Source organism: Astyanax mexicanus, chromosome 2 (genome assembly GCF_023375975.1).
Source record: "Astyanax mexicanus isolate ESR-SI-001 chromosome 2, AstMex3_surface, whole genome shotgun sequence".
NCBI lineage: Eukaryota > Metazoa > Chordata > Actinopteri > Characiformes > Acestrorhamphidae > Astyanax > Astyanax mexicanus.
This window is the reverse complement of record NC_064409.1, coordinates 54,803,719-54,817,825: the sequence shown is the minus strand read 5'-3', so window position 1 is coordinate 54,817,825 and position 14,107 is coordinate 54,803,719. Positions and strand designations below refer to the sequence as shown.

General features: G+C 41.5%; 1 protein-coding gene across 2 annotated transcripts; it reads right to left on the bottom strand.

Annotated features, from left to right (window-relative positions):
• Positions 1-30: 30 nt before the first annotated feature.
• On the bottom strand, positions 31-13,372 carry asb15a (ankyrin repeat and SOCS box containing 15a). 2 transcript variants are annotated; one of them, XM_022672247.2, is made up of 11 exons: positions 13,296-13,372; positions 11,780-11,881; positions 11,635-11,672; positions 11,407-11,538; positions 9,867-10,025; positions 9,513-9,758; positions 3,526-3,697; positions 2,476-3,013; positions 1,935-2,088; positions 1,185-1,329; positions 31-968 (listed from the first exon to the last, which is right to left on the bottom strand). In XM_022672247.2, the coding sequence occupies exons 2-11, from the start codon at positions 11,875-11,877 to the stop codon at positions 956-958; spliced, it is 1,695 nt and encodes a 564-aa protein (XP_022527968.1). In that variant the 5' UTR covers positions 11,878-11,881; positions 13,296-13,372; the 3' UTR covers positions 31-955. The 2 variants fall into 2 exon arrangements, with proteins under 2 accessions (XP_022527968.1, XP_015460596.1); XM_015605110.3 differs by having other exon boundaries at positions 32-1,329.
• Between the last annotated feature and the right edge of the window lie 735 nt (positions 13,373-14,107).

Genomic DNA, 14,107 nt, shown 5'->3' with positions numbered 1-14,107 from the left:
GGTGAAAATTGGAGAAGTGGTCATGTTAAGGCAGACAAATAACACATTTTAAATAAAGTTATTTGTAATGGATTTTCAACATCCATCACTACACAATAGCTTCATTATGAGTAAATAATGAGTTTAGGAAAATGTTTCTAATATTAAGTAGGGCTGGGCAATATAACAATATTGTACGCTTTGTGATAAATTTGTTATTAAGATCAATATCATGCTTATCTGATCATACGATGCATGTCAGTTTTTGAAGAACACTGACCAACTGCACTGCATCCAATTAAATCCTGATTAATTGGATGAAGTGCAGAACATTTTGAATAAAAATAATTGTATTTTAATAACTAGTATAGTGATACAGGTTAGAATATGCTACAATTAATGCATTTTGTCAAAATATGGTAAAAAAAAAAAAACTTGATACCATAATACAATATTTTTCCAATATTGCCCAGCCACACTGACAAGTCATCAGGTTATCAGCACACGTCACAGCAACTTGCATTTACAAAAAGCAGCAACATACTATAATGCTATATAAATTCATATACACACAAGTATTGAACATTGACAAAAGTTTTAGTTTATTGTCAAAACAAACAAACAAAGCAACACATAGCACATGGGCTTGGTCAATTATTTACAGTATTTTTTGGTGAGAAATGTATTTTTATCTTATCAACTTATATACAAACATAAACAAAGGGCACCTTCTATTCTCTTATTTGGTACAGCACCAAAGACAAGCTATTTAAAGCATAGTCCCTATTTAAAGCAACATTGTTATTTTTTTTTTTACCATAAAATAGCACCTCTCACCATTACTCTATAATGTTACTCTACCACCCAGTCCACATGCTTCTTTCACTTTCAGTGACAGTTTCAGTGCCAGTCTCGCGGCTTGTCCAGAAATGCATGTGAAATGTGTATCCTTTTCCGGGGTGCCACAAATGAGGAATTATGCTTCCTGACTGTAGGGAAAGCACAGGAGCAGGAAATCAGGAAGCCTGTTCTCACATAACGCTGCTTTAAAATTAAGACTTTTTGTGCAACTTTAAAACATGATGAGCAAAATGAGTTCTGTTCATAAAAGTTTCAGCACTGTTTCTACTCTAATATAGATCTAATTCAGTGCTGGTTTATTTAAACAACTGGGTATGTTTCAATAAACTTAGAGTCTGCCATACAGGTCATACTCTCTATACATCAGGAAGCTCTGAAGTCCAGGTGGGAAATGTGCAGAGCTGAAGATGGCTGGGTCACCCAGTCTGTGTGGAGTCATCCTTCTCCTGATCTCCAGTCGGCACATGTGCTTCAGGGTACGAGGGTTTCCTGTAGAAGTTCACAGAAAAGACATGAACTGCACCAGATTGCTATTATGTTAAAGAACCATTAAAGAACCAGGATTATATTATTAGTAGTGAATGATAAAATGATCATGGTGTGTCATCAGATATTAAGGAAACATGTAATTTTCAAGCACTGTCATCTCTTGTCAGCAGAGCTTCGGTGCCAACCTTATCTGCCCCAGAGAGTTCTATTCTACTGGCAGTAGCAGAATGAATTAAGTAAAACGGGTGTCCACAAACTTTTGGACACATAATGTATATATCGTCGCTTTCCAATGAAAAACACTTATCTCCAAAACAGCAATTTTACAGGAATGAGAAAAAACTTTGTAAACTTTCAATGGAAGTCAATGTAAAAAGAGTTTATTTCAGGTCATTTTGAAGAGTTTCTATTGGTCCGTTTATCAAAAAAATTTGGCACAGTGTAAGGGACAGTTTATCTGTTGAAATTATGTAGTAAACTAAATATTGACAAAAATGGAGATAAGTGTTTTTCATAGAACAGCGATGATAATACAGCTTAGAGTCTGTGTGAAATTAAAAATTGTTATATTAGTGAGTAGATGTGTCATGGTTTTGGTCATTCACCTAAAATGTCACAAATCTCTGGCCACTCTTTATGCTTCTCCAGAACCATTTTCAGCTTGTGACAGATGGGGACATAGAGAACATAATCCAGGAGAACCCGCACAACTCTTCCTGCATTCTGCGCCAACCACGAGACACTGATGAAATCACAAAACTGCACAAAAAAAAAAAAAAAACGCGGTTAATCCACCAAATATTGATTTTTTTTACTCTTAAACCTTTATAAATATGAACTAGTTTTCTTTGCATTATTTAAGGTCTTAAAGCTCTGCATCTTTTTTTTTTATTCCAGTCATTTCTCATTTTCTGCAAATAAATGCTCAAAATGACAATATGTTTATTTGGAATTTGAGAGGAATGTTGTCTGTAGTTTATATAATAAAACAACAATGATCATTTTACTCAAATATATACCTATAAATAGCAAAATCACAGAAACTGATTCAGAAACTGAAGTGTCTTTGATTTTTTTCCAGAGCTTTATGTATATATATGAACAAGGCAATATAAGCATGATTATCCCTTTAAAAAGCAAACTCACAGGGATCTTTTCACTTGAATGCTCTGAGTGATGACTACGGCTGCTCCGTGTTGAATCATGGTGACAGCTGAAGCACTTGTCTGCATCGTAGCCACAGTTCAGTATCATTCGCATCATCATCTCGTCCTTGAGGCAGTACTGTAGAGCTGAAGGGAACAGTGTGTCAATCACTGCTGTGAAGTAGCAGTTCACATCAGCCTGCCTGGCCAGGAGAACCTTGACGATCTCGTACCTCCCGGCTCTCACTGCCACGAGGAGGCAGCTCAGTGGATCCAGATCAGTTTTAGCACCTGCATTCAGCAAGAGTTCAGTGCAGGTGACATCTCCATTGGAGACTGCGAAGAACAAGGGGCTTCTCCTCATATCCCCGTAATTATCAGACATGTGCTGCTCGAGTGGAGCGTTGACATCGAAGCCTTTCTCCAGGAGAAGCTCCAGGCACTGGATGTGACCACCATCTGCAGCTGAGTGAACAGGGCTCTGGCCAGAAAGTCTGAGAGCCCTTTTGGTGGTAACGGGGATCAACATCCTGAGTACACTGAGAAAAAAAACGTAATATGAGGTGATTTCTATTACATGTGCATCTGTATTCTGACAAGCCAAATGTCCAAGGAGAGGAACTACTTATTGTGTACCATGACTTTTGCCATGTCCTATAGAGGCTGAAAAATGCTGAACTGACCTGTGGGATATATGTGTGGACTCTCCTGCATTGAATGTGAAATGGATTTTTGTCACTCTGTTCCCACGAACAACTCTAGCTGATCATTAATACCATAACCACTGCACTGTTCACTGTGGGTGGTAATGCATTCTATGGTGTATTCTCAGTACACATGTGACACTGTGAATCACGGAATGTAATGTCCCACCCGTCTGGCACCCACTATCAGACCTCGCTTCATAATTCATGTCACCTTGCCCATAAGTATGCTGGCAACCTTACAAGATAACATCTTGTGTGCTTTCCCACATCATATCAATGTTTGATCAGGTCATGTTCACAAACAAGACAGTCAATATACATTTGCCTTTATTCCACATACTTACAGGTAGTGCCCTTCGTAAGCTGCTCGATGTATAGGAAGCTGTGAGGAGAGATTTAGGAGGTTTGGATTGGCCCCGTTTTGAAGGAGAAGGTCGATACAGTCAGGATTACCAGCGCCAGCAGCATCATATAAAACACTGTCACCATTCGGTGCCTGGGCGTTTACATCAGCACCTATCAGTATAGAAGGAAAACATATCCTATTATTATAATCTGATTCTCTTGACAAATAATGTTATTATTATTAATATTATTATTATTAATAATAATTATTGTTGTTATTATTATTATTATTATTATTACATACACTTACACATTTTCTCTTTAGCCCAAATTATAATCTAAAACAGGGTTTTTTTCACATTACATTACATTACATTACATTTGGCAGACGCTTTTGTCCAAAGCGACTTACAATAGGTTTCCAATAGGTTTACAACATATTGGACAGTTGTGCTGGTACTTACAGGAGGTCATTACATTTCAACAAACATAATTTAAGATGTGATGTTTTAGCACTGCAGAGCGTGGTGAAGGCTGCACAGAGGATTGTTGGAGTTAGCTTCCCCAGCACCACAGACATTTACACCTCCAGATGCAGGAAAAGGGCCACCTGCATCAGGAAGGATCCCACCCACCCAGCACACGCACTTTTTGTCCCACTCCCCTCAGGCCGGAGGCTGCGGAGCATTAAGTGCAAAACAACCAGACTCAGAAACAGCTTCATTCCGGAAGCTGTAAGACTCTTAAACTCCACTTAAGAACACACTGCACTGACACCAAGGACAAATGACTGTTTACAAACACTGTCACTTTAGTTGCACTGAGACACTATCTCCACTGCTCAAATTCCATAACATGCTGTTTGCTAAGTGCGGACCACGCCTTATAGAAGTAGAAAAGGAAGAAAAAGGGGAGGGAACTCGGGGAAATTTGGGCTGGAGTTCTGAACTGCGTGCTGAAGAAGCGTGCAGTTATATCCCCCCCTTTTTATTTAATGAGAAGTGGAAGAGTAGAAAAAAGGGGGTTGTTGGGGAGGAGGTGGGTTGCGAAGTTTTCGTCACGAGAGATAGTAAGTTAGGGGAGGTATTTATAGGACGGTTGATTGATACGGGGTGGAGTTAGAACGTAGAGTTCGGGCGTGGTCCTTCTCCCAAACTTTTGTTATTACATAACATCATTTTGCTAAGTGCGGACCACGCCTTATAGAAGTAGAAAAGGAAGAAAAAGGGGAGGGAACTCGGAGAAATTTGGGCTGGAGTTCTGAACTGCGTGCTGAAGAAGCGTGCAGTTATATCCCCAAAATATGGAGCTTATAATGAAGCTAGTTTGAGATGAGCCTGTCTCGAATCGCCTGGTTTGGAACGGATGTATAAGTGGTACGCCTGAGAAGACCACCGTCCGAGAAGCTTGATGACGTGCTCGGGGATTCCTTGTCTGGAGGCGTTGGATGCTGCACCGATGCGGAATGAGTGGGCGGGGAATTGGTCTGGTGAGTAACCGTTGACTGAAAGGATGAGGCGGAAATGTGTGTGGAACCAGTGCCTTGTGATTATACTACCAGATTCCGTAGTGAACGGAGGATCCGAAGGTGATGCTTGTTGAGAGAGCCGGAGATTTAGGTGGTGGACGAGTGGTTCGTACGGGCTGAGGGGTGAGTCAAGTTTAAACAGATGGAGGATCGTGGTTTTGCCAAGTTGGTCAGTTTTGCTTCGCTTGATTTTAGAGGTGAGAGTATCCGAGTCCAGGATGCTGAGATCTGATATGAGGGGGTATGAAAAGGAGTTGTGGGAGATTTTAAGTGAAGTGAATTCTGAGCATCTGAGGAATCCGACGTATGCCAGGAGAAATAGCGATTGGAGCGTGGAGGATGTTGTCGGAGGGTAAAAGCCTGATCGGAGGGTTTGAATGCAACGATGGAGGATTTCTGGTGAGATGGGAGCTCGTTCGTGTGAGGATGGAGTTTCTGATTTTTGGATTCCTTTCAGGAGAAGGGAAATTTGAGGGTGATTAGAGGAAGGGTGTGGTATGCCAGTAATTAGTTTAGTGAAAAAATTGATAGCTGCCAGATGGACTCTGAGTGATGAGGAACGGGCTGAATGTTGAATGTGAATGAAAGTAATATAAGCTGCTATTACGGATGGATGATGAGAAGGGAAAGATATTTTATGTGTGGAGTGGAAATTTTTGTATGCTTTCCAGCTTGACCAGTAAGTAGAGAGTGTCTGTGGGGAAACGGCTGAAGGGATGGTTTGTTGTGCTTGGAGGATTAGTTCGTTCAGACGGGGGTGTAGTGTAGTTAGTGAAAATGGAGGTACCGGCGTTGGGTTGCAGTCTGCATGCGGAGCCAAGGATCTGGATTTCTGGAATTGAAAGCGAGAAAGAGAGTCAGCAATAGAGTTGGATAAACCTGGGATGTGGACAGCTTTAATTATAAACTGATGCTTAATGGAGTGCCAAGTGAGGCAACGGATAAAAGGCATTATGTTTAGCGATTTTGATCGATTTTTGTTGATGTGGACTGCGGCGAGATTGTCTGAATGGAGTAAAATTGATTTTCCTGACCATTCATGTCCCCAAAGGAGGGCAGCAACGAGGACCGGATATATGTCCAGAGAGCGCAGAAGAATCGCGCGGCGGAGCAGATGAAGTTCTCCGGCCGAGCAGAAGCGACCAGAGGAAGGAGCGGCATCTGTGAATAGCTTAATATCAAAAGAGCTGGAAGCTGCGTTGGCGTAGAAGAAAAACCCGTTAGATTGCAGAGGAGGCACAGCCAGAAATGGAGCTCTGACGTGCAGTATTAGTTGAGCATAACGAATGGTGGAGGGCTCGGACGAAAAGCCAAGCGGAGGAGGCGGGAAATGAAAGAACGACCCTGGGTTCGATTCGGGTTGTGAATAATGTGGCCGAGAGGGGAAAGACGGTGCTAGGTACGGGCGGGGAGACTTGAAAGGAGGCGGAGTCCAGAAAGATCCCAAGAAACTCGAGAGATGTGGAGGGACCAACGGAGTTCTCCGACAGCGGGGCACGGAGGCGAGTGAAAGCGCTGGTCATGGCTTCAAGACCCATCGAGAGGGGCGAGGAAGGAGGATCGATGACGAAGTTACCCAGGAGGTGGAGCACGAACTGGGGCCCGTGTTAAGCAAATCCAGCAGAGCGCCTTAGCAAAGGAGTCGAAGCTTGGGGTTACTTTTGCACCCGAAAGCAAGGTGAACTGAAAAACGGACTCTGAAAAGGCGCCAGGAGTCAGGATGGAGAGGGAGGATTTTTGAAAGCCGAAACCACGTCAGCCTTAGACAGCCAGGCCCATCGCGGGATGGGGAGCTTCGTCCCGCAAACACACGTCAATGAAGGTCCAGATCCGGGGCGTCTTGGAATGTAGCAGGGTTCCAGTGTTGGAGATGAGCCGCAGCGCGAGCTGAGAGGGGGCGGCGCTGTAGATGGAGAATGAAGGTTAGGAAGCTCCAGCAAGGAGCTGAGCGGGTGCTGCAGCCCGGTGAGAAACGGCGAGAGAGGAGGCGGGGAGAGAATTGACGGAGTAAAGGAAGGAGAAAGGCTGGCTGGAAGGGACGGGTTGGAGAATAGTGTTGCCAACTGCTCAGTAAGGAAAGTAGCCATTGGCTGCAGTTTGTGAGTAAAACCCCTTAAATGTTAGAAATGTTACAAATGAACTCCGTCTGTTGCTTTTATAAATATAGGCAGAGACTTCTGAAAATAACTGCATTTTAACGTAAATTACATGATTAAGTTTTTTTTTTTTTTTTTTGACAGTCAGCGGCGGCTGTAGGTATGCGCAGTTCGTTGCAGCGTGTTTGAAGAGCAGTGTGAGTGTGTGGTCTGACTGAGACTGCGCTGTGAGTGTCGTGGGCGGGGCTCGCGGCAGCACCTGCTGCTCGCTGAGGAGAAACTGAAGAGCATGTGTGTTCATTTAAACTCTCAATAACAAACAAAAACTAAGTCGGCAAGTTGGCAACACTGTTGGAGAACAGCAGGAGGAACGCAGAAATGGAGAAGGAGGATGACCGAGAGAGGGGGTTTGAACGACTGAGGGGAAGAGGGAAACGAGAAAGACGAGAGAAACGAGGCGCTGAGGCGAAGTTGGTGCCGCGCCAGGTGTGCGAGAGCTGCAGCAGCGGCGAGGGGGTTTGGACGACTGAGGGAGGGGGAGTTGGACGACAGAGGGAGGGGGAGTTGGACGACAGAGGGAGGGGGAGTTGGACGACTGAGGGAGGGGGAGTTGGACGACTGAGGGGAAGAGAGACGAGAGAGACGAGAGACGAGGCGCTGAGGCGAAGTTGGTGCCGCGCCAGGGGTGCGAGAGCTGCAGCGGCGGCGAGTTGAGCGGGTGACGTCATCAGGCCGCGACACTGGTGCGGCTCATGTGCGCTGTTCAGAGGTTCAGTGAAAAGTTCCGCTTTTGGAGCAGAACGGGGGAAAGGGACGCCACGGTCCTTCAAAAACCCGCTGCAGCTTAACAACAGTCCAATCGGACATGCGAGGAGGCTGGGACTTACTAGGAGAGAGGGGCCCAGGGCCGGCGAGGCCGGCCGAGGAAGACGGGCGTCCGGAGCGACGAGCCCGCGCAGGAGGAGTAGGGGGAGAAGAGCGGCGGGAGCGCCGAGATCCGGGGGTGCACTGGTGAGGACGACCGACCCGGGAGGAAGAATAAGCAGTAGCCGGAGTAGAACCAGGAGTAGCCGGAATGGAGATTACGGAATTCAGACGACGAGCCCAGCGAGGTGGAGTAGGGGAAGGGGGAGAAGAGCAACGGGAGCGCCGAGATCCGGGGGTGCACTGGTGAGGACGACCGACCCGGGAGGAAGAATAAGCAGTAGCCGGAGTAGAACCAGGAGTAGCCGGAATGGAGATTACGGAATTCAGACGACGAGCCCGGCGAGGTGGAGCAGGAGTGGAGACAGGCAGGCTAGGAGGGAAGAGGTCCTCGTCGGAGGCGGTGAGTTAAAGGTCCATGGTGGAGAACAAGCTAATGCGAGCAGGCGGGTGCGGCAGATTCGACTGATGCGAAGTTTTCGTCACGAGAGATAGTTAGTTAGGGGAGGTATTTATAGGACGGTTGATTGATACGGGGTGGAGTTAGAACGTAGAGTTCGGGCGTGGTCCTTCTCCCAAACTTTTGTTATTACATAACATCATCTATAGCACACTTGCACTCTGGACTTCATGTTGCTGAAAACTTTCTACTCTGTTTTTTTTTTTTAATTATTTTGGGATATTTATCTATCTATTTTGTATATTCTATTTTTATTGTACTCTTTTATCTATATATCTATTTTAATAACAGCTCTTTGGGTGTAAACTGGATCGTGAGAACACAATTTCGTTCCACCTCATGTACCACATGTGATGCGAATGACAATAAAGTCTCCTTGAATCCTTGACATATATTAAGTCATTTATTTATTTATCTGGTGAATTAGCAAGCTAGTTATAATTAGTATCTTCATTACCATCATATTGTATCAGTTTTACTCTGGTGTTTTACACCAAAGCATCCTTTGGCAATTCAAATATATAAATCAATTCAATGGGCTATGTTGATTGTTGTGTTTTATTTGTGTGCATTTAAGAAGATAAAATGTATATTCAGATTTTGTGTGGGTCACATGATGTTATGTGGTTAAGTGGTTAAGTGGGCTGCAAAATATTGGGAACTCCTAGTTTTTAGTAATAGGAAACAGATGTGTTCATGTGATTTCTGGCACTAAAAGCAGCATTATGGGAGAATTGGTATTTTTGTGCTTCCCCTGCTGTTAGACAGTGTAATGTCCTGTACTGGCAAGCGGACAGATCCAGAACCAGCACTAAGAGGGAAGGAAGCAAGTAGCCTGCAAGTTAAAGTAATATTTCAAGATTTTATACAAATTTGCCTTGGGTCAGCTAATGTTGGACACAGAGCATGCCTTGACTGACATTTGGGCTAAGGTGATAATTCTCTAAATTAATTATTTAAACTATAAATGAGTCCTACCATTGTGAATGAGGAGATCTAACACCTCTGCCTGGGCGTACTCTGCAGCGATGCCCATCGGGGTCACCCCACTCTGATCTGTGTCTGAGATCTGGCCTCCATGCTGCAGTAAAAGCTTCAGGACTTCAATGCAGCCCACTTTAGCAGCCTCATGCATGGGTGTCCACTTCTTCAGGCAGACCTGGTTCGCTGATGCTCCTCGAGTTAAAAGTGCTCGTGCAATATCATACGCGTCTGTTCTTACAGCTGCAACAGAGCAAAGCAGTTCAGATTATTCATCTGGTGGATGTTATCTGAAACCTATGGTATTATAATGTATGATTTTGGAATAATGCAGAGTGAAAAAAAGACTACCCAGCAGTAAAGGAGACTCATTCTTTCGGTTGGTTCTGTGAGGAGAAGCACCATGTGCCAGCAAAGTCCGAACAATCTCCACTAGTCCAGCTTGAGTAGCCAGAGTCAGAGGAGTCTGTCCATCTGCTGTTTCCTCATCCAGGCTCAGCCTGTAAGAAGCTGGCAAACACAGAACTGAGAAGCCATTGGGTTATTCCATGCAGCTCACATCAGACCTGACTAGTCACAGCAAGGATTTCTATACAAAAATCAAGAAAAAAAATCTGTTCAGAGATGTAACTCATACCTACAGTAAAATTGTGATTTTTTTCTTTGAAAAAAGTTTGCTTTTTTAACTCTACAGTAGAACTTCACTTAAGCTCAAAAGTAGTTTGTCATACTCTAGTCTACTCTAACTCTACCACCCCATATGGAAAAACACAGCTAACAGCGTCTCATCAAACACTGTGAGTAAGTGCTGTTTCAGGATTAATTAGATTGGACTGGATTATTATTTGTTCTCTGATATTTGATTTTCTGCAGATTTTGGTCTAATGGCCAAACCCATCAATGCTAATATAATCTCTATTTCTAATTAATTATATAAATAATAACTAAGCAAAAGTTAAACATTAAAACAGTTATAAATACAGCAGTCAAACAGTAAATATTTATTCCTGATACATAATACCAGTTAAAAGTTTGGGCACCATTCTCATTCAAAGTTTTTCTTTATTTAATTATTTTCTACATAGTAGGTTATTATTAAAGACTTCAAAATAATTAAAAGAAACACATAGAATTACATAGTAAACAAAAAATTGTTTGTCCTCCACAATGCCCTGATGTAAACCCAACTGAGATGGTGATTTGAGGTGATTTGGGATGAGCTGGAGCTTCACAGCGTGAAGAAAAAGCAGCAACTATGGTTCAGCACCTCCAGGAACTCCTTCAAGGTGCTGAGAAAACTATTCCAGCTGACTCTCCCTCATGAAGACACTGAGGTTAAAATACCAAGGGTGGGCAGATCTGTCCTCAAAGCTAAATGTGGTACTTAGAAAAATCTAAAGTAACACTTTTTGTTTACAAAATTACACATGTTCCTGTACAGCTTTAATATCTTTTTACAATGTAAAAAAAATCAATCAATGTAAAAGAAAGAAAACACATTGAATGAGAACATTATGTTAAATTAATTATTACTTATAAAAATATTGTTAATATTATATATTAATATTAAAACTTATATTAATAAATTAATCTGTTGTTGGGTTATATGGCAAATATTATTTCTGAACCTACTTTATTGTTAACATACATTATTAACAACATTATTCCTGCAAATACCCAGTTAAACTTTCTGCTGCAGTCCTTCAAATTTCAGCATTCAATATTTAAGATTGTGATTTAGAATTCTATAATATTTAATTGATGTTATGAAACTAACATTTTTGGAGTTTAAATATTAAATTGAATGGAAATCCATGATGTGGCCTGTCAGTCCTTAAATAAGTTGATGTGGAATAACTCCATTATAGAAGAACCAAGAGTTTTTGCTTACCATACAGCACCATTTCAAGCACTTGGACAGATTGCTGTACTGCTGCTCGGTGAACTGGGTACCAGCCTCTATTATCCACCTCAGTAAAGGCAGCTGGATAGTCCAGCATATCCTGGAGAGTAAACAGGTCACCTGTAATGAAAGTGTAGTGTAATAAAAACATGTAGTTTATGCATATTTATTAACAATGTTTGCAGATTCACAGCAATCGTTCGCCTGTAGCTTTACCTCTTCTGATTGCATCCAAAATCTTCTCATTGTCCACACTGAGGATTCAGCATAAAATAAAGAAAGTTTTAAAAATGACACAGACTGATACCAACAATCAGATAGCATAACAATTCATTTGTCATTTAATTTACTGTTATTATACCTGGCTGGATTATTATTACTGTATGATCCCTGGAGGCTCTGCTGGAGCGCATAATTAAGAAATTGCTCATCTTCATCCACATCATCTGGAGCATCCATTATTCTGAGAAAAAAGTAAAATCCAATTATTTTGTATAGTGCATTTTTACAACTAATGTTGTCACAAAGCAGCTTTACAGAAATTTGATCGCAGGACAGAGAATCAAGCAAAACATTGAACATAAAAGTACAGAACCCCCAGTGAGCACGGAGGCAAGGAAAAACTCCCTCAGAACTGGAGGAGGAAGAAACCTTTGGAGGCATCAAGGTTCACATGAAGCTTTTACTTTTACATGTACTATTAAGACTAATACAGCTCTGGAAAAAATTAAGAGACCACCTTAGCTTCTGAATCAGTTTCTCTGATTTTGCTATTTATAGGTATATGTTTGAGTAAGTGGATTTTTTGTTTGTTTAATTCTACAAACTACAGACAACATTTCTCCCAAATTCCAAATAAAAATATTGTCATTTAGAGCATTTATTTGAAGAAAATGAGAAATGGCTGAAATAAAGAAGATGCACAGATTTCGGACCTCAAATAATGCAAAAAACAAGTCCATATTTATAAAGTTTTAAGAAATCAAAAATCAATATTTGGTGGAATAACCCTGGTTTTTAATCATAACTTTCATGTATCTTGGCATGTTCTCCTTCACCAGTCTTACACACTGCTTTTGGATAACTTTATGCCACTCCTGGGGCAAAAGTTCAAGCAGTTCAGCTTGGTTTGATGACTTATGATCATCCATCTTCCTCTTGATTATATTCCAGAGGTTTTCAATTTGGTAAAATCAAAGGAACTGATGATTTTTAAGTGGTCTGTTATTTTTTCTAGAGCTGTATATTAAATATATTTTAAATGTTTATTATTTGAATACTGTAAGCATGTTATTTTTATATATGTAATGTAATATACAGACAGTTAATAGACCTGCATTTAAAGCATTGCCCTAAAATAGCTGTATGTCTAGAGTCTCAGCACGCTGCTAGCAAGCCATGCCAGGCTGAAACTGACTCTAAAGACATACTGACCTGATTCATTCAAACACTCTCACTGTTTGTGGTGTTTTTTTTTTTTTTGTATAATAAAAAGCAATTTGTATTAACAGCTCCTTTATGGTTGCACATGTACATTTGTGTTGCACACAAAAATATGAAGGCACAACAATAATAAAGTTATATTTTGTAATGCATTTACTTGCTAAAGGGTGGTTAAATACTGCAGTCAGATTGTTATTGTGTTGATTTCTCACATTGTCAACCATACTTTAGAAGATATTGTTATTGTAGTGTTGAACAAGAACAAGCACAACGATAAACCTACAGTGTTCATACAAGCTGCATACAAACAAACAAAAAGTTTTAGCAACTAAACATCCAATAAAATAAGTAAAGGCACTTTAAGGTCAAATCAAATAATCCTTGTTGGTCCCAATTGAGGTTCATTCAATCGCAAACACATAGACTAATCTCACCTTTTGAGATATAGTTCCAGTAAAGTCACGGGTCTTGTACTGCTTGGTTTAGCCGTGCCCTATCTAAACTGACTGCCCCTCTCCCAGACACCCTTTCACCACACACTGCTATTTTTGGCTGTCACCTGCTTTCGGCTCATAACACTAGGCTGAAATGTTATGCTTCTTTGCGTGCACGCTTATTTTTGCACGGTAATGCTAATGATCTGTAAGTGTTCATTCACTGATTTGGAATTGCTTTTATAGCCCTGCAATGCACAGTGACTGACAGATTGAAACTGAGATGACCTCAGCAAAAATGCCCATAGTGGTCTATGGAGGATTTTCCTTTGGCCTTGTAATTGACTGACACATCCAAGCAACTACATTTCTAGCAGTGCTAAAGAATGCTATTTGTGTATAGACATAGTGTAAACAAATATAGTCAATGTATAAAATTGAGTAGTGTGTCTCTTTAACAGCCTGCAAAAAAGGATTGATCTTTTTGTGTTTTTTATAGTTAAAAGCAATCAGCACCTCTATGTCGTCCATCTTCCCACATCACCGCCATAAGATGTTCTCAGTACAATTATTTGCCTTTTCAAACACCTTTAGCTGTATTAAAGCTGATGTCTGTATGTTTTGGGATTGATGGCCCAGTCTCCTTTCAGAGCGGATGAATCTGATTCCAGGTTATGTCAGAGAGAGAGAGTGGGCTCAGTCAGAAACTCCCCTTTTTTGTTTCCTTGCTTTTATTATGAGTGAATGAGCTACTGAGCTCTGAGTTCCTCCTTCTGAAGTATCCATTGCTCCACCAGCCGCTCGTGTTCAGT

Bases quoted from the DNA above. Each gene is read 5' to 3' on its own strand.
- asb15a (XM_015605110.3), bottom strand. From the start codon at position 11,877: ATGGATGCTCCAGATGATGTGGATGAAGATGAGCAATTTCTTAATTAT. The intron at 11,673-11,779 runs GTATAATAACAG...CTGAATCCTCAG, and splicing joins AGTAATAATAATCCAGCCAG to TGTGGACAATGAGAAGATTT. The intron at 2,089-2,475 runs GTGAGTTTGCTT...TTTTTTGTGCAG, and splicing joins ATTCAAGTGAAAAGATCCCT to TTTTGTGATTTCATCAGTGT.